Source organism: Oncorhynchus clarkii, chromosome 12 (genome assembly GCF_045791955.1).
Source record: "Oncorhynchus clarkii lewisi isolate Uvic-CL-2024 chromosome 12, UVic_Ocla_1.0, whole genome shotgun sequence".
NCBI classification, from domain to species: domain Eukaryota; kingdom Metazoa; phylum Chordata; class Actinopteri; order Salmoniformes; family Salmonidae; genus Oncorhynchus; species Oncorhynchus clarkii.
Window position 1 is genome coordinate 69885227 of NC_092158.1, and position 19672 is coordinate 69904898.

General features: G+C 41.9%; 1 protein-coding gene across 5 annotated transcripts in view; it reads left to right on the forward strand.

Annotated features, from left to right (window-relative positions):
* Positions 1 to 19672, forward strand: part of LOC139421140 (alpha-N-acetylneuraminide alpha-2,8-sialyltransferase-like) — a 58681-nt gene that overhangs the window by 11362 nt on the left and 27647 nt on the right. For 2 of the 5 annotated variants that reach the window (XM_071171739.1, XM_071171738.1), the window contains 2 exons: positions 152 to 625; positions 2655 to 2837. In XM_071171739.1, coding sequence (XP_071027840.1) covers positions 152 to 625; positions 2655 to 2837 — 657 coding nt within the window. Of the gene's footprint in view, positions 1 to 151; positions 626 to 2654; positions 2838 to 9903; positions 12027 to 16209; positions 18909 to 19672 lie in introns of those variants that run through there. The other 3 variants (XM_071171742.1, XM_071171741.1, XM_071171740.1) reach the window with 3 other exon arrangements.

The window sequence follows — 19672 nt, forward strand, 5'->3', positions numbered from 1 at the left end:
GAGTTCATTGGGCTTCTCATACTGCTTATCACCTGGTGTTTTATGGTGGATTAAGAAATTACTTGATCATATATTCTGGTGCTGGTCAAATTCATCTCCTCCAGCTGTTCTTCACCGCTCTCTTTTTCTCTCCATTACCATCCTCTCTCAGATATGGGGGACTGCAGGAGCGTCGTCGGCCCTTCGTGGAGAGCCTGCGTAGCTATGGCGACTCCCTGATGCTCTTGCCAGCCTTCTCGTATGGCCCCAACACGCCTGTGTCTCTGCGGGCCCTCTACACCATCCAGGACTTTGACAGCCCCTTGCGGCCTGTCTTCCTCAACCCAGAGTACCTACAGAGTCTGGCGCACTTCTGGCAGGGCCAGGGCCTGCGGACGGTACGCCTCAGCACAGGACTCATCGTGGCTAGCCTGGCGCTGGAGCTGTGCGCCAACGTGCATCTCTATGGGTTCTGGCCCTTTAATGAACACCCCCTCCGACACCAGCCCCTCACCAACCATTACTACGACGACAGGCAGAGTAAGAAGACGGTGCACGCTATGCCCGCTGAGTTTGACCACCTGCTTAGACTCCACAGCCAGGGCGTGCTCAGGATACACCTGGGAGAGTGTGCGCCCATGGCCAGGTAGGCCCCACCCCTTTACCGGAACTTTACCGACAGCTAGGACAGACACAACAGGGACATAGGGCCCTCCAATAGGCTCTCTCAGGAGTCTTACCCAGTCATGCACTTACCCAGTCATGTCTTTGCTACCTGCCAGATGGGATGGCCCCGACTGGCCCAGAACACTCTGGTATTCAGCACAGGGGCATGTTTTATGTGACGTATGTCTGGTCACAGTGGAGGAGCAAGGGAGAGACTGGGACAGTTAGTCTCCCCAGCAGCCGTTTGTAGATTCTCAGTGTGAGAGTCTGCAGAACAGGTTGATCTGCAATCAAATAATTTGTACTGTACCCAAAATGGGTGTAAATACATGAAATATGCATATCATATACTGTATAGGTGTACAATTATGTATTTATCATCAAGTGTTCTAGCTGGAATCTAGAGAATGTTTTTGTTTTGTTGGACTTAAATACAAAGTGTTTTGGAACATGTATGGTTTAGATGAGGCCTTCCCAACTACAGAGGGGGTCAGTGCAGTGCCTAATATGACTCACATTCCTGACCCTAGCCAAAAAAAAAACACATGCGAGCCTTTAAGAGTTAACTGAATGTATGGTCATGTCAATCTAATACCTCCTGGATTGGGAAATCTTTAGCTGGACTGTTACATTCAGATTTCTATTTAATATCAATGATGATTAAATGTGTTATTTCTCATTATGACATAGTGTATAATACATTCAATGTGGTACTGGGTCCTTCCATGAAATGAGTCCCTTTTTTGTCTCTTTGATATTTTAAGTAGAAATTGTGCACCAATATTGAATGTTAAAAGACTGTTAAATTAAATGAAGTGCCCTTTAATATAGACCACATGGAAAATTCAATAAATCATATTTTTTTAAATGAATAAAGACTTCTGAATTTTAGATCTCCATTTGTGCACCCTCTGTGACTTCAAGAAAGATTCTAACCCACTTAACCCCACTTTCACCATCATTGTAAAGCCCTTAGTTATTTTATTGCTTTAACAAATTCATTTCTGAAGATTATTATTTATTTCACATGATTTAGTTATTAATTTTAAGGTAAAAAAAAAAAAAAACCTGGCCGTCATTTTAAGGTCAACCCTGTTACGTGAACTGAACTCTCGTTTTAATATGGTGAAACTATTTCTTTTAAAGATGTTTTTGAAAAGAAACATTGAATATCTAATAGTCAAATCATAGTGTAAAAGCAGAGCTGCTTCTACGCTTTTTGGCCATTTTCTGGTGTTTTGTGGTGGAAAACTGAGTGGGTTGAACATAACATGTCAACCCTGTTACCCATATAGGAACAGGCTAAAATTATTTAAAAAAAATACATTTTGTAAAATGCTTTCTTTCAAGTGCCCTTCTCTGTTTCACACAACAAGCTTCCATATTAAATGTTGCGGTTACCCCGATATTTGGCACTTAATATGCACTGACTATAGTCATTTTTTTATTCAACCTCTTATGATGGGAAAACACGATTTTTATTAAGTTGAACATGTGCTCTTCATGACAGAACGTTCAAATTAGGTGAAATAAAACAGTTTATTTTCTCTCCAAGTTAGACTATCCAAAACTCAGCTAACAACAAATGTTCCCACAACTTTAGAGAACATTTCCTTAAGAGTTTCATTAGGTCACCAGAAGGGACTCATTTCCTGGAATGACCCTACCACTATACCAACACTATTTGTTTCATCATTTCAAAATACATTTTGGGAAAGAAAAACAGTGTTTCAATGATTCTGTAAACATAAAATAACAACAAAGGGGGGTTCTTACTTTACCCAGGCCAAACTAACTAAGAATAATGATGCTGGAGCACGAAATTGTCTTTGCACATAATTTAAAAACAAATGTGAAAAGGATCTAGGGAGTGTCATTAGTCCAATGTTAGTCCAGTGTTTGAAAGTGACCTGGCACAGTGTGTTTTATAAATAACATAAACACACTGATGTTACATAACCCTTCAAACAGAGATCTCTTCCATTCTGGTTCTTTGTACCATTTGACAGTCCTAGATGTAGCACAGAGATGGCTGGGCCCCAGCCTCAGTCTCCCGGTTGGCTCTCTGGGTCGTGCCATGCCCACACTGGCACAATGCAACACAACCTCCCAGACACAGAAGCCTTGGGCAAAAACACAGAAGGGGGAACAGAAGGAGACCAGGGAAGTGATGACACCCATAAACATTTCTGGTGAGTCCTTTTTCAAAAAGGGTTTCCATGGTTACCAGCTCTCACAGGTCAAAGCCTTATAACAACAAATACTCTCCCCCTGTGACCATGGTGACAGTAAAGAAACTGTGCTGTTACTAAATAACAACATTAGCAAGGGAGTGGTGGGGGGATGCAGGATTGACCAGTTCACTTATTAGCACCGTAGCTGCTGTAAGTAATAGGTTAAAACTAGATGCATGGGTAAGAAGGGCATTCTAGAGCTTGTATTATTTCCCTATAATGCAAGATATATTTGGAAGGTAGAATTCAATGGCTATAGTTCATTCTTACATGTTCTATGTTTGGACTGCTTTTGAAAGCAAAAGTCGAAATGAAAACACTATTGACATTTTTTTATTAGATTTTCATAGTGGTAAACTCAGACTGATGGTTTGATTGACTAAACTAGCAAGTCTGTTGGTTTGGTTACCACGGCAACTACTGTAGCTATCTAGTAAACTTGCTAGCTACTTCAGTGGATGTTGAACACATTTCTAAAGCAAATGTGTTAAATTATAGCCATGGTATAAAAGGGATAATCAACTCGGGGCTCTATGCGTTCTCTGGAAAATAATGCAATTCAGAGGAAGGTCTGTTCCACTCACCTAGCGGGTCATGGAACACACCTTCCACCTCGTTCAATATTTTCCATGGAACACATAAACCCTAGTTGATTATCCCTTAAATACTTTTCTTCAACCCCACACCAATATGCTTTCCACACCATTTCAATGTTGATGTTTGTTTTTTTTCACCTTTATTCCACCTTTATTTAACCAGGTAGGCAAGTTGAGAACAAGTTCTCATGTACAATTGCGACCTGGCCAAGATAAAGCAAAGCAGTTCGACACATACAACAACACAGAGTTACACATGGAGTAAAACAAACATACAGTCAATAATACAGTAGAAAAATAAGTCTATATACAATGTGAGCAAATGAGGTGAGATAAGGGAGGTAATGGCAAAAAAAAGGCCATGGTGGCGAAGTAAACACAATATAGTAAGTAAAACACTGGAATGGTAGATTTGCAATGGAAGAATGTGCAAAGTAGAAATAAAAATAATGGGGTGCAAAGGAGCAAAGTAAATAAATAAATAAATACAGTAGGGGAAGAGGTAGTTGTTTGGGCTAAATTATAGATGGACTATATACAGGTGCAGTAGTCTGTGAGCTGCTCTGACAGCTGGTGCTTAAAGCTAGTGAGGGAGATAAGTGTTTCCAGTTTCAGAGATTTTTGGAGTTCGTTCCAGTCATTGCCAGCAGAGAACTGGAAGGCGAGGCGGCCAAAGGAAAAATTGGTTTTGGGGGTGACCAGAGGGACATACCTTCTGGAGCGCGTGCTACAAGTGGGTGCTGCTATGGTGACCAGTGAGCTGAGATAAGGGGGACTTTACCTAGCAGGGTCTTGTAGATGACCTGGAGCTAGTGGGTTTGGCGATGAGTATGAAGCGAGGGCCAGCCAACGAGAGCGTACAGGTCGCAGTAGTGGGTAGTATATGGGGCTTTGGTGACAAAACAGATGGCACTGTGATAGACTGCATCCAATTTATTGAGTAAGGTATTGGAGGCTATTTCGTAAATGACATCGCCGAAGTCGAGGATTGGTAGGATGGTCAGTTTTACGAGGGTATGTTTGGCAGCATGAGTGAAGGATGCTTTGTTGCGAAATAGGAAGCCAATTCTAGATTTGATTTAGGATTGTAGATGTTTGATGTGAGTCTGGAAGGAGAGTTTACAGTCTAACCAGACACCTAGGTATTTGTAGATGTTCACATATTCTAAGTCAGAACCGTCCAGAGTAGTGATGCTAGACGGGCGGGCAGGTGCAGGCAGCGATCGGTTGAAGAGCATGCATTTAGTTTTACTTGTATTTAAGAGCAGTTGGAGGCCACGGAAGGAGAGTTGTATGGCATTGAAGCTTGTCTGGAGGGTTGTTAACACAGTGTCCAAAGAAGGGCCAGAAGTATACAGAATGGTGTCGTCTGCGTAGAGGTGGATCAGAGACTCACCAGCAGCAAGAGCAACATCATTGATGTATACAGAGAAGAGAGTCGGCCAGAGAATTGAACCCTGTGGCACCCCCATAGAGACTGCCAGAGGCCCGAAAAACAGGCCCTCCGATTTGACACACTGAACTCTATCAGAGAAGTAGTTGGTGAACCAGGCGAGGCAATCATTTGAGAAACCAAGGCTATCGAGTCTGCCGATGAGGATGTGGTGATTGACAGAGTCGAAAGCCTTGGCCAGGTCAATGAATACGGCTGCACAGTATTGTTTCTTATCGATTTCAATGTATTTCGCTAGACTTCAAAGATGGAAATTAACAGACTCTTATGCCACCACCAATAGCATTACCTATGTATGGAATGCTGTGTGAGAATGTCTTACCATTGAGGCTGGTTTTTGCATGATCCAGACCCTATGAGACTCAAAATTGAGCTCAGGTGCATCCTGTTTCCATTGATCATCCTTGAGATGTTTCTACAACTTCATTGGAGTCCACCTGCAGTAAATTCAATTGATTGGACATGATTTGGAAAGGCACACACCTGTCTATATGATGTCCCACAGTTGACAGTGCATGTCAGAGCAAAAATCAAGCTATGAGGTCGAAGGAATTTTGTCGAGGCACAGATATGGGGAAGGGTACCAAAAAAGGTCTGATTGAGCCAAGATTGAACTCCCCAAGAACACAGTGACCTCCATCATTCTTAAATGGAAGAAGTTTGGAACCACCAAGACTCTTTCTAGTGCTGGACCTGAGCAATCAGGGGAGAAGGGCCTTGGTCAGGGAGGTGACCAAGAACCCAATGGTCACTCTAACCGAGTTCCAGAGCTCCTCTGTGGAAATGGGAGAACCATCCAGAAGGACACCCATCTCTGTAGCACTCCACCAATCAGGCCTTTATGGTAGAGTGGCCAGAAGGAAGCTGCTCCTCAGTAAAAGGCACATGACAGCCTGCTTGGAGTTTGCCAAAAGGCACCTAAAGTACTCTGAGACCATGAAAAACAAGATTCACTGGTCTGATGAAACCAAGATTGGCCTGAAAGCCACGTGTCACATCTGTGGGAAACTTGGCACCATCCCTACGGTAAAGCATGGTGGTGGCAGCATCATGCTGTGGGGATGTTTTTCAGCTGCAAGGACAGGGAGACTAATCTGGATCGTGCAAAATAAAATGAATATGATGAAAACCTGCTCCAGCGCACTCAGGACCTCAGACTGGGGTGAAGGTTTACCTTCCAATAGGACAATGAACCTAAGCACACAGCCAAGACAATGCAGGATCGAACATCTCTGGAGAGACCTGAAAATAGCTGTGCAGCGACGCTCCCCATCCAACCTGAAGTTTGAGAGGATCAGCAGAGAATAATGGGAGAAACTCCCCAAATACAGGTGTGCCAAGCTAGTAGCGTCATACCAAAGAAGATTTGAGGCTGTAATCGCTGCCAAAGGCGCTTCAACAAAGTCCTGAGTAAAGGGTCTGAATACTTATGTAAATGTGATTTTTCAGTTTTTGTATTGTGCTATCATTACTGTACCTTGCCAGTCCCAAGCAGCTATTTATCACTGTGTCTCCAGCCACGGAAGATCCCTCAAATTACCAGCTGGATACTCATGTCTTCTTATCTTCCTGGGGCAGAGAACCAACCGGAATTATCCCCTGGAAAGCACTGGTGTTGCTCCTCTCCTCTTCCCTTGCTTCCCCAAATACATCATGTTAACATTGGGGATGCGAAGCTAGTCACCTTTTGGCGAAATTCGCCATTTTGAATGCAAAATAGGTGACCTAAGTGATTTGTTCAGGTCCAATGAGAAAAGTTTAGGGGGGGGGGGGGGGTTGGATGATTACAAGCTGTATGAGAACGAGTGATGCGCGTTTGGAGTAATACATGCTGTATCCAAGGCTCAGCCAATCGTTCACATGGCAGAAAGCCGCACGCGACTGAAGAGACGCGCACGCTCTGGAAAGACAGCGGGAGAGTGGAAAGGCAGTTTGTGGGTTAACGTACAGCAAGCAGCGCGTTCTCCGAACGATAACGATTAGGTAAGGAGACCGGGGTGAGAAGGTGACGTTGCGTACTTCATGAACTGTAACCGAAAAACAACTGGCATTTGGAAAGTTTTTAGTTGAGGGAGAAATTGTGGTGGAACAAGTATTGTTAAGTATCTTGCTTGCTGGATCGAATTATCCGTTAGCAAGTCAGATATATTGAGCAACATTAGCCAACTTAACTGATCAAATAATTGAATTTATGGTGTTAGCTAACGTTACAACAACAGATGAGCTAACGTTAGTAACCTAACCAATTCGCTATAGTATTAACTGGTGACGTTGTACGACTCCTTGCCGTTCGTTCCTTACTGGACACTGGCAATCTGCGTGAAATGTTAACTAGTTAACGAACTAACTACTATCCTGTGAACTAATGTTTTCCCTCTACAGTATGTGGTTAATTTTCAGAATTAGAGAATATAGTGAAAATGAGGCATTGCTTGTTAAAGAAGTGGAGCTGGAGCTGGGCCTGGTTTAAGCTGAATGTCACTATAGGGGTGAAAGGAACACCACACACTTTCCCTCTTTCTCACTTTTTCAATACAGTGGATGAAAGGGGTATGGCAGGTGTACTCTCTGCCTGAAAGTTCAATTATGCCAAGAAAGGGCATCATGCTCTGCTGACACATTGTAGAACAGATGTCCACAGGCAGAAAGTGTATAATGTATTAATGCAGTGTACCCCAAAGATATTGCTTTTGTTGTGTTGAACTTGACAGTACCACTTATTACATGTTTTACTCAGTGAATGTTATTTTTGCACACATGTAGCCTTGTGCACTTGATCGATGTCTATAGTGGCCGCTATAATAGAGCAAAAATAGAATGCCTGTTTGTTTAATTCTGTTTCTACTTTAAGATTGGTTCCCAAGGGCAATATTTAGATGTGTGTGGTCACAAGCGTTATATTATAAAGGCTGTCATGACTAACTGTAATATTAGTGCATCGATTTTTTTTCTCAAGACTTGAGTGTCATTTGCAGTAAAGTCTAGGCAACAAATAACATTGGATTGCTTTCTTTAGCCCTGGATTGTAAACTGCCATGGTCAAAACATATTGATACAACAGTAGCTAAGATGGGGAGAAGTATGTCTATGATAAGGCGCTGCTCTGCCTGTAGGCAGGTCCTACAGGCCCTAATGTTGTTGCACCTGGATTACTGTTCAGTCGTGTGGTCAGGTGCCACAAAAAAGGACTTAGGAAAATTGCAATTGGTTCAGAACAGGGCAGCATGGCTGGCCCTTTGATGCACACAGAGAGCTAATATTCATAATATGCATGTCAATCTGGCTGAAAGAGGAGGAGAGATTGACTTCATCACTGCATGTATTTATGAGAGGTATTGACATGTTGAATGCACCGAGCTGTCTGTTTGAACCACTGGAGCACAGCTCAGACACCTATGCATACCCCACAAGACATGCCACAAGAGGTCTCTTCACAGTCCCCAAGTCCAGAACAGACTATGGAAGGTGCACAGTATTAAATAGAACCATGACTACATGGAATTCTATTCCACATCAAGTAACTCATGCAAGCAGTATAATTTGATTAAAAAAACACCTTATGGAACAGCGGGGACTGTGAAGCAACACAAACATAGGGACAGACACACACACACACACACACACACACGCAATAGCATACGCACTATACACACACTTACGCATGGCTTTTGTACTGTGTTAGTGGTGGAGTAGGGGCCTGAGGGCACACAGTCTGAATGTATTGTAATGTTTTAAAAATGGTATAAACTGCCTTAATTTTGCTGGACCCCAGGAAGAGTGCAGCTAATGGGGATCCATAATAAATACAAATTCTTTCAATTCTTTAGCTGTCAGTTAGGTTCACATAAACCACTTTTTATTTTACACACAGCACCTGACCATGTGGATCATATTCTTTGTTTAATTAGTTAAAACCTGCATTTCCCCATAGAATTTTTGCATGTTTCAGTGCCACCTTTTTGGGCCCTCACCAGTTTGCATCCCTGTAACATAGCTTATTTACTGCCAATTCAGTCAGCGAGGACATATAATAGGGAAAATACTTTTGTTACTGTTTGAAAGCAGTGGTCCCCACATGTTGCGGTTCAAGAACATGGGTTCATGAGATTCCATTCATGTGGACTGTGACCTCAGTGTAGAGCCAACTGCTGCTCTCAGCTCCGCTCCGTCTCCGACTGGTGCATTGTTGTATGATTAATGATATTATAAGCAAGCTGATTGCAAATAGAAAATCCCTTCTATTTTAAGAATGGCTTTATACCAGTGGGGCCTCTGTGACAGTCAATCAAGGCCTCCCTCAAGGATTGAAATGTTCTCATACCAACCTGAAACTCAACTGTCACCAAATTAACAACTGCCAAATAAATATGACATAGCTGACATGAGAAGAAGTGACATATTAGGCCCGTCTGCTGCATGGGTCGCTGGAATAGTGACACAGCATCAGCCTGTAAGACTGTAATCCTTCTGATAGGACCGTACAGCCCGTTGCTCTCCACCAATCAAAATCAAACGGGAACCCGACTGACAGTAAGAGGACAATACAACAACATCCCAAAAGTCCATGTCAGTCTTGTCTTGTTCTGGTGATGTGGTGTTTCTATACTGAAAAGACAGGCATCAGGGAGACATACAGTACATTGATGGGGATACCAAACTGGAACTCTCAGAAACATCCTTTACAAAAGGCTAGAAAACAAAAAATGTTATTATGTTATTTATGAAACGGTGCTTTTCTACTGTTGGTTTGTGATGAAATCCCCAAAAGGTGACTTTGACAAACATAGAGGACCTCTAACAGACTACCCATCATCAGACAAATAGATCCCTGCGTAAAGGGTACATAAAGGGTTCAACTACATAGACATCAACAGACACATGCTGAAGGAAGATAATGTAGCCTCCTGATGAGTAGACACAGTTGACAAAACTTCATTTTGATTCAGTCTGACTGGAGATCTTTTATTTTTTTCAGTTTATATTCTGGGCCTGACATCAACACAATGTGACGTCTGAGAAAAGTATCTGTCTAATGTAGAGCCCACACAGTTAGACAAACAGCCTACAAGGCCAATCACAAGCCATTATGTCTCCTGCTGGAATGAAAAGTGCTGGGAAAGCGATGTGTCACATCTGCACTTCTGCTGAATACCGTCGCCTTCTAGTTCCAACCCCACTCACCAAGCACCATGGGACCATGTTGAGACCATGTTGACACAGAGTCAGGAAGAGTGCCCAAATCCACTTGCACACACACACACACATTCAAGCATGCAGGGGCGGATGAGGACCCGAAATTGGCCCTGGCATTTACAGTGTCTTCAGAAAGTATTCACACTCCTTGACTTTTTCTAAATGTTATTGTGTTACAGCCTGAATTTAAAATTGATTAAATTGATAGTTTGTGTCACTGGTCTACACACAATACACCATAATGTCAAAGTGCAATTATATTTTTAGACATTGTTATAAATTACAATTTACAAATGAAAAGCTGAAATCTCTTGAGTCAATAAGTATGCAACCCCTTTGTTATGAACCCCTTTGTTGTTCAGTCTGCTTTCCAACAGACACTGGAAGACAAATTCACCTTTCAGAAGGACAATAATCTAAAACATAAGACCAAATGTACACTGGAGTTGCTTACCAGGACAATATTGAATATTGAATGGCCTCTAGTTACAGTTTTTACTTAAATCGTCTTGAATATCTACAGCAAGACTTGAAAATGGGTGACATAGCTTGAAGAATTTGAAGAATTAAAAATAATAATGTGCAAATATTGTACAATCCAGGTGTGCAAAGATCTTAGAGACTAACCCAGAAAGACCCACAACTGCAATCACTGCCAAATGTGATTCTAACATGTATTTACTCAGGGGTGTGAAAACTTATGTACATTTTATATTTCTGTATTTAATTTTCAATATATTTGCAAAAATGTCAAAAACATGTTTTCACTTTGTCATCATGGGGTATTGTGTGTAAATGGGTGATATTAGGTGAAAAATATTTAACCTATTTTGAATTCAGGCTGTAACAAAACAAAATGTGTAATAAGTAAAGGGGTATGAATACTTTCTGAAGGCACTGTATAACACACCGGACAATTATTTTCCTTGAGGACACCAAACCGGTTTCTTTCTTGAGGCCCCCACATCGGCCCATTTTGTTCCTTGAGGCCCCCATTATTATCCAGATAATTTCCAGATAATTATAATTTTGCACAAAAGTTAGATAAGCCCACTGAGCTAAAAATGGACCAGCCCATCTGGCATTTGCCTGAAATGCTAGGTGGCCAGTCCGCCCCTACATGAACGTACACATGCACACAAATCCAAACCACACAGGCCCCATCTTGGAGCCATAAGTCACCCCAGTCCACACTGACTGATGCTCAGATGTGGAGCAGATGGGGCCTCAGCCTTCCTTCTCTCTGAGATGGCCCCTATACTGCCTGGGACCGGGTCCCACTGAGGGTCTGCTGGCTGGGGCCACATAGAGACAGCTGCCCCCTACTGCACACAGCTTATACAGGATACATCCCAAAATGGCACCCTAAAAGTAGTGCACTATATAGGGAATAGGGTGCCATTTGGGATGCATACATAGACTCTAGGCCCCTATAGAGCCATCGTCGAGCCTCTTCAGACCCTGTACGGACCCCTAACACACCCAGGTACTTTGAACCCAGTCTGGGCCTTTTCTCTGTGGCATTTAGTTAATATACTGTACACATTTTGATTTCTAAGAGGGGCCCAGCTCTCCCCCTGCCTCTTTAGGGGTAATTCTTGAATTGCGGTGGTAGATGCTGCCTCTTGATTTTGGCACCATGTAAAAACAAAAACATGACAAAACATGACAAATAATAAATGTTCCGTTTTATTTAACTGTTATTTAGTAGCAAAACATGTAAGTCCTTTATACTGCAACATATTTATTTGTATGTATTATAGAAACTACTGATGGCTTGCAAATTGGTTTGTCCCACTAGTGATGTATAGAGGTGATGTTTTAGGTATTTAGAGATATCTATCATTTTGAATGCTAGACAGTGAACAAAAGTATTAATATATGAATAAAATGAATAAAAACAAAGAAGGCAATTAAAATAAAAACAATTGTACTAGTATAATGTGTGTCCCTCAGCTTATTATTATTTGTTATTATTTTACCCCCCAATTTCAATCTTGTCTCATCGCTGCAACTCCCCAACGGGTTCGGGAGGCGAAGGTCAAGTCATGCGTCCTCCAAAACATAACCCGCCAAACCGCGCTTCTTAACCCCTTCCCTTATCCAGAAGCACCAAATTGTCAGAGGAAACACTCAACATTCAACTGACAACCGGGGGTCAGCCTGCTGGCGCCCGGCCCGCTAAAGCACAATTAGCCAAGTAAAGCCCACCCGGCCAAACCCTACCCTAACAGGACAATTGTGCGCGACCTATGGGACTCCCGATCACGGCCGGTTGTGATACAGCCTGGGATCGAACCCGGGACTGTAGTGATGCCTCTAGCACTGCGATGCAGTGCCTTAGAACGCTGCGCCACTCGGGTGGGTTGGCCCTCAGTTTTATGCCATTTGTGTTACCGCCTTTAAAATCACTGATTGCAAGGATATCAAGGACCTTGAGCATACTCTCCATTGGCAAACTGTTATCGGGAGAGGGGTCTATGTATTAAAGAAAATTATTAGCTAATCATACCCTTTTAGTATGTCATAAATTTGAGGATTCCATTGATAACTTGGTGTGTCTAAATACAAAGTGTCACTTGGTGTTGTGCTGCATTCACTTGCTAGTCGGAAGTAGGAAACTGACATTTCCGACTTGCTAACTGGTGGAACACGGGCACGTGTATAACTACAACCAGTTAGACATTTCAGAGTTTCCTTGTTCCGACTAGCACGCGAATGTGGCGTAAGTCAATTTAAATGAAGGGAAATAACATTGTGAGTAAAATGATTATTCATATCACTTTAGTAAATTGTTTTTAAAGGATTGATTAACTTAGATTTGAGCCCTTGTGGTCTCCATTTTAGAAAATCCTCATTTACCTAAAATGTCTCATCGGTGTCACCATCATTGCTATTACTCCTACTGGTGGCACAATGTTATCATAATGGTAAAAATGATTTAAAGTTATTAATATACCATACTAGTTGATTCAGAGTGGGAAAATGTACCCAAATGTAAAAACAAATATATAGAGAAAAATGTGTTTTTTATTTTTGAAATGCCATGCCCAAATGCCACCGTAATTCAAGAATGACCCTTAAAGTAACTGAAACTAAATGGATCTAAATGAAAAAAACGTTTTTTCTCCTGTGCTGAATTTAATGCGAGCTGATTGCCTTGTAAAAAAAAAAAGGGAAGCGAGAGATTGACATTGAAGATCATCAAGGACCTCAGCCACCTGAGCCACGGCCTTTTCACCCTGCTACCATCAAGAAGGCAGACAGTTGTATCAAAGCTGGGATAGAGAGACTGAAAAACAGCTTCTATCTCCAGGCCATCAGACTGTTACTAGCCGGCTACCACCCAGTACTCTATCCTACACCTTAGATGCTGCTGCCCTATGTACAGTGCATTCTGAAAATATTCAGAACTCTTGACTTTTTCCACATTTTGTAACTTTACAGCCTTATTCTAAAATGTATTAAATAGTTTTTTCCACTCATCAATCTAAACACAATGCCCCATAACGACAAAGCTAAAACATAGCTTACATATAAATAAATAATACAAACCTGAAATATCATATTTACATAAGTATTCAGACCCTTTACTCAGTACTTTGTTGAAGCACCTTTGGCAGCGATTATAGCCTTGAGTGTTCTTGCGTATGACGCTAAAAGCTTGGCACACCTGTATTTGGGGAGTTTCTCCCATTCTTCCCTGCTGATCCTCTCAAGCTATGTCAGGTTGTGTCGGGAGTGTTGCTGCACAGCTATTTTCAGGTCTCTCCAGAGATGTTCGATCCGGTTCAAGTCCGGGTTCTGGCTGGACCACTCAAGGACATTCAGAGACTTGTCCCGAAGCCATTTCTGCTTTGTCTTGGTTGTGTGCTTAGGGTTGTTGTCTGTTGGAAAGTGAACCTTCGCCCCAGTCTGAGGTCCTGAGCACTCTGGAGCAGGTTTTCATCAAGGATCTCTCTGTACTTTGCTCCGTTCATCTTTCCCTCGATCCTGACTAGTCTCCCAGTCCCTGCCGCTGAAAAACATCCTCACAGCATGATGCTGCCACCACCATGCTTCACCGTAGGGATCTTGCCAGGTTTCCGCCAGATGTGACACTTGGCATTCAGGCCAAAGAGTTCAATCTTGGTTTCATCAGACCAGAGAATCTTGTTTCTCATGGTCTGAGAGTCCATTAGGTGCCTTTTGGTCAACTCCAAACATGCTGTCATGTGCCTTTTACTGAGGAGTGGCTTCCATCTGGCCACAATACCATAAATGTCTGATTGATGGAGTGCTGCAGAGATGGTTGAGAAACTCTGGAGCTCTGTCAGAGTGACCATCGGATTCTTGGTCACCTTCCTGACCAAGGCCCTTCTCCCCCGATTGCTCAGTTTGGCTAGGCGGCCAGCTCTAGGAATGAGGATTTTTTATTTAACTCGTTTTAGAATAATGCTGTAATGTAACAAAATTTGGAAAAGGGGAAGGGGTCTAAATATTTAATGAATGCATTGTATATAGAAAGGTGTAGGCCTTTCCAAATCATGTCCAATCAATTGAATTTACCACAGGTGGACTCCAATCAAGTTGTAGAAACATCTCAAATATGATCAATGGAAACAGGATGCACCTGAGCTCCATTTTAAGTCTCATAAGCCTGTAATGTAACAAAATCACACATCACATAATAACACATCACAGACAAACTGAATTGGTCCACTCACACAGACAGCATTGTGAAGAAGGCGCAGCAGCGCCTCTTCAACCTCAGGAGGCTGAAGAAATTTGGCTTGTCACCAAAAGCACTCACAAACTTCTACAGATGCACAATCGAGAGCATCCTGGCGGGCTGTATCACCGCCTGGTACGGCAACTGCTCCGCCCACAACCGTAAGGCTCTCCAGAGGGTAGTGAGGTCTGCACAACGCATCACCGGGGGCAAACTACCTGCCCTCCAGGACACCTACACCACCCGATGTTACAGGAAGGCCATAAAGATCATCAAGGACAACAACCACCCGAGCCACTGCCTGTTCACCCCGCTATCATCCAGAAGGTGAGGTCAGTTCAGGTGCATCAAAGCTGGGACCGAGAGACTGAAAAACAGCTTCTATCTCAAGGCCATCAGACTGTTAAACAGCCACCACTAACATTGAGTGGCTGCTGCCAACACACTGACTCAACTCCAGCCACTTTAATAATGGGAATTGATGGGAAATGATGTAAAATATATCACTAGCCAGTTTAAACAATGCTACCTAATATAATGTTTACATACCCTACAATATTCATCTCATATGTATACGTATATACTGTACTCTATATCATCTACTGCATCCTTATGTAATACATGTATCACTAGCCACTTTAACTATGCCACTTTGTTTACATACTCATCTCATATGTATATACTGTACTCGATACCATCTACTGTATCTTGCCTATGCTGCTCTGTACCATCACTCATCCATATATCTTTATGTACATATTCTTTATCCCCTTACACTGTGTATAAGGCAGTAGTTTTGGAATTGTTAGTTAGATTACTTGTTGGTTATTACTGCATTGTCGGAACTAGAAGCACAAGCATTTCGCTACACTCGCATTAACATCTGCTAACCATGTGTATGTGACAAATAAAATTGGATTTGATTTGATTTGAAATGGGGAGAAAGGGAAGTGGTCTGAATACTTTCCGAATGCACTGTAGATGGTCATGGAACACTGGTCATTTGAATCATGTTTACATGCTGTTTTACCCACTTCATATGTATATACTGTGTTCTAGTCAAAGCTTATCCTATATAACTACGGCTGTACACACCTTTTATATTTATATACAGTCCATAATGTCAATACACAAAAATATTTATATTCCTGAATCTGACATTGCTCGTTCTGATATTTCTTAATTCCTTTCTTCATTTTTTGAAGGATTTGTGTCTATTGTTTTGTATTGTCAGGTATTACTGCACTGTTGGAGCTAGAAACATAAGCATTTTGCTGCACTTGTGTTAATATCTGCAAAATATGTGTATGCGACCAATAAAATGTGATTTCATTTCATTGGGCGGTTGATATAACACCTGCGGCTTGCTGGGATCAGAGCAGAGTGAGTGGTTGCCTGGCGTCCATACCAATCAGCCAATCACTGCCAGAAGAGAAGCTGACTGGACGGAGTACTTCCTGTGATTTATGCCTGCCTGTTGGCTGCCTTATAACCATGGACACGTGGCACTGAACATGTACAATAGGCTTTAGGATTATTACTTACAAGGAATGCTTTTTCCCCCGTTTTAATTGGTTACTATAGGTTATGAAGTACTGTTAGTTGGCTTCTATATCTGCATTGCTTGCTGTTTAGGGTTTTAGGCTGGGTTTCTGCAATGCACTTTGTGACATCGGCTGATGTAAAAAGGGCTTTATAAATACATTTGATTAATTGATTGATTTACATAGGTTAGTGAGATTTAAGAGAGGCCTATCAGGAGAAAGGTCTACCCATAGTAAACCAACAGTACAACTAGGACAGAAAGAGCAGGATTATTAGTCCTAAAATTGGGAAAAGTTACTGTCGAGCAGAGCTAAGAAAGATTTGGCAGTTTCTCCCCCATGCCCAAAACCTGGCACGCTCCTATACACACAGCTGGTCAGCACTACTCAGAACTTTAGTTGACTGTATGCGGTTTGGGTGGTGGACCATTCTTGATTGAATTGATTGATTGACTGTTGAGCATCAAAAACCCAAAAGCGTTGCAGTTCTCGACACAAACCAGTGCGTGCGCCTGGCATCTACTACCATACCCTATTCAAAGGCACTTAAATATTTGGTCTTGCCCATTCACTCTCTGAATGGCACACATACACAATCCATGTCTCAATTGTCTCATGGCTTAAAACTCCTCCCCTTCACCTACACTGATTGAAGTGGATTTAACAAGTGGGATTAATAATGGATCATAACTTTCACCTGGATTCAGCTGGTCAGTCTATGTCATGGATAGAGCAGGTGTTCTTAATGTTTTGTACACTGAGGAGTGTAATTACAATCTAAAAGGCCAAACTGATCTTAGATCAGCACTCCTACCCTGAGATGATTTCTGAATATGGGCCCAGAAGTTTGCTACATGGCAAATACGAGTCTATTTTCAAACAAGGATACATTTGGCAATTACATTTTTTATTTTACACATCAACAACATGATACACAACTATTCTACCTATAAAAATATATTATTTGTACAATTTGAAGGCAATGAAAGAAAAACAATTATAGAAGAAATTATCTGTAAAAACAATCTTTATTGTTTATTTTAAAACTCTTTATTGAAGAAAAAAAGTTTTGTTTGAAAAACACCACTGGTCAAAAAAAAAACAGAAACCAATTTAACTTCTGCTACATTAGACCTCCCAAAACACACCGAAACACACTTACACATAATAGAAAACAGAGCGACTTTTACAAAAAATACAAAGGATTGGTCTTACATACAGCACACAGGTTCTTCTCCTTTGTGATTCAGGTAGCATGGCCACAGTATTCCTTAGCAAAGCTACATGACAACCTGGCTGCATAGTAGCCTAACGTTGTCTTGGCAATGGCAGTGACGCTGCCGTCATCACACTAACAGTGTTTGGTCTCTATAGCTTCATCCCAAATGGCACCCTATTCCCTATATATTGCAGTACTTTTGACCAGGGCCCATAGGGAGTAGAGCGCTATTTGGGACAGAGCCTATATGGCAGTTCAGAGAAATACTTGGACAGAGGAGAACAGAGAGGCAGATCTTCATCAACACGGCTAGCTTGGAGAGCTGTTTTTATTCCAGCCTTGTTGGTCTCATATTGAACACTGTGAGGAAGGTTCTTGGAAGGAAGAGGTTGAAAAGGAAACAGTGGGCTGCTGTGTAACTGGAGAGACTAACTTCAGGTGTTTGGAATGTTGGGTGATCATTGGTAACTCGAAATCAGTAAGTACTAGTAAAATACCAAATTAAAGTAAGTAATATTGTACTAACGGGATGATAAATCCTTAGTTTAAAAGCTGTACCACCAGGGGGCACTCAATAATCAGACAGATAAAATGTCAACCCAGTACTGAGAAAACCTTACACAGGTCCAAAATGGAGAGAACTAGTGACAGAGAAACACAGAGAAAATAAAGTGAAAAGAGTGCAGGTTTACACAGGGAGTTGTCAATAAATGGTATTAATTAATGGTGAGAATAATTGCTTCTCATACACATTGTGAAGGAGGGGAACTCCAGTGGCTACAAGAGTAGCCCTCTTCACCAGACTCACCAGACTGTCTCCATCAACCATCTCCCTGACCACTTTCATCTGATCAAGCCATGATCAGTCCCTCCACCTGGAAGATGCATGCACTCAAAGACTTGGCCTGGGTCAAATATAAAGTCACACACACATTAAACATCAGTGACCTTGGAGAGAAAATAGACAGACAATAGCCTTCAGGGAATTTGAACATCTACATTGTGATTGACCTTTTCATTATTATCCCTGCATTATGTCATTCATTGCATTATGATGTCATTCATTGCATTATGATGTCATTGCATTATAAAGTCATTGTTTTATACTGTCTTTGTATTATGATGTCATTCATTGCATTATGATGCCATTGCATTATAAAGTCATTGTTTTATACTGTCTTTGTATTATGATGTCATTCATTGCATTATGATGCCATTGCATTATAAAGTCATTGTTTTATACTGTCTTTGTATTACGATGTCATTCATTGCATTATGATGTCATTGCATTATAAAGTCATTGTTTTATACGGTATTTGTATTGCGATGTCATTGCATTATGATGTCCATTCATTCTGATGCCAATGTATTATGAAGTCTGTGACTTTGCAGAAAGTCAGCCAGCAGATTATCTTGATCAAAATGTGGCATGGAAATCAGGATCACCAAGAGAATGGACGGGATATAAATAAATGGATCAGAAATCCCCAAAAAGAGATGGCGATAACGATTTAGTAATTTTCTCAGCCCAATATCCTCTAGAAGACTTGCCTGGCTGCCCAGAATCCTTGCTCCGGCCAAACGCTACACCACACCCACAGACGTTAGTTTCTTCTCCTCAATGAGTCTGGATCTGAGTACCTCCCCAACCCTTCACCGAATGCCAACACATTCAGTTTGAAAATTCCTCATGGACTCTGATTGGTTAGAGACGATCCAATCGCTAATGACTTTGTTTGTACAATGCCCCATGTGCCCTTCGTCACCACAAACGACTTCAATAATGGCAGGCTCAGACTAAAGTATGCAGCGAACTACAGAATAATTTAGTGTGAGTCGTCAGGCTACTGGAAGACGGGACAGTAGGAAAACAACAGAGAACAAGTGTCTGCTTCAGAACTGGAAGAGTTCACAAACACTAGAGACTGTTTCAGAGAGTTGTGTCGGGGTCTTGGAGGTTAGACAGCGACAACCCAGACACACAACTGCCTGCTGAAAAATCCCTAGTGCTCTTGACACACCTCTCCTCACCTGTCCACACTGACATATTACTACTGTAGGCTAGTCTCCTCCAGCT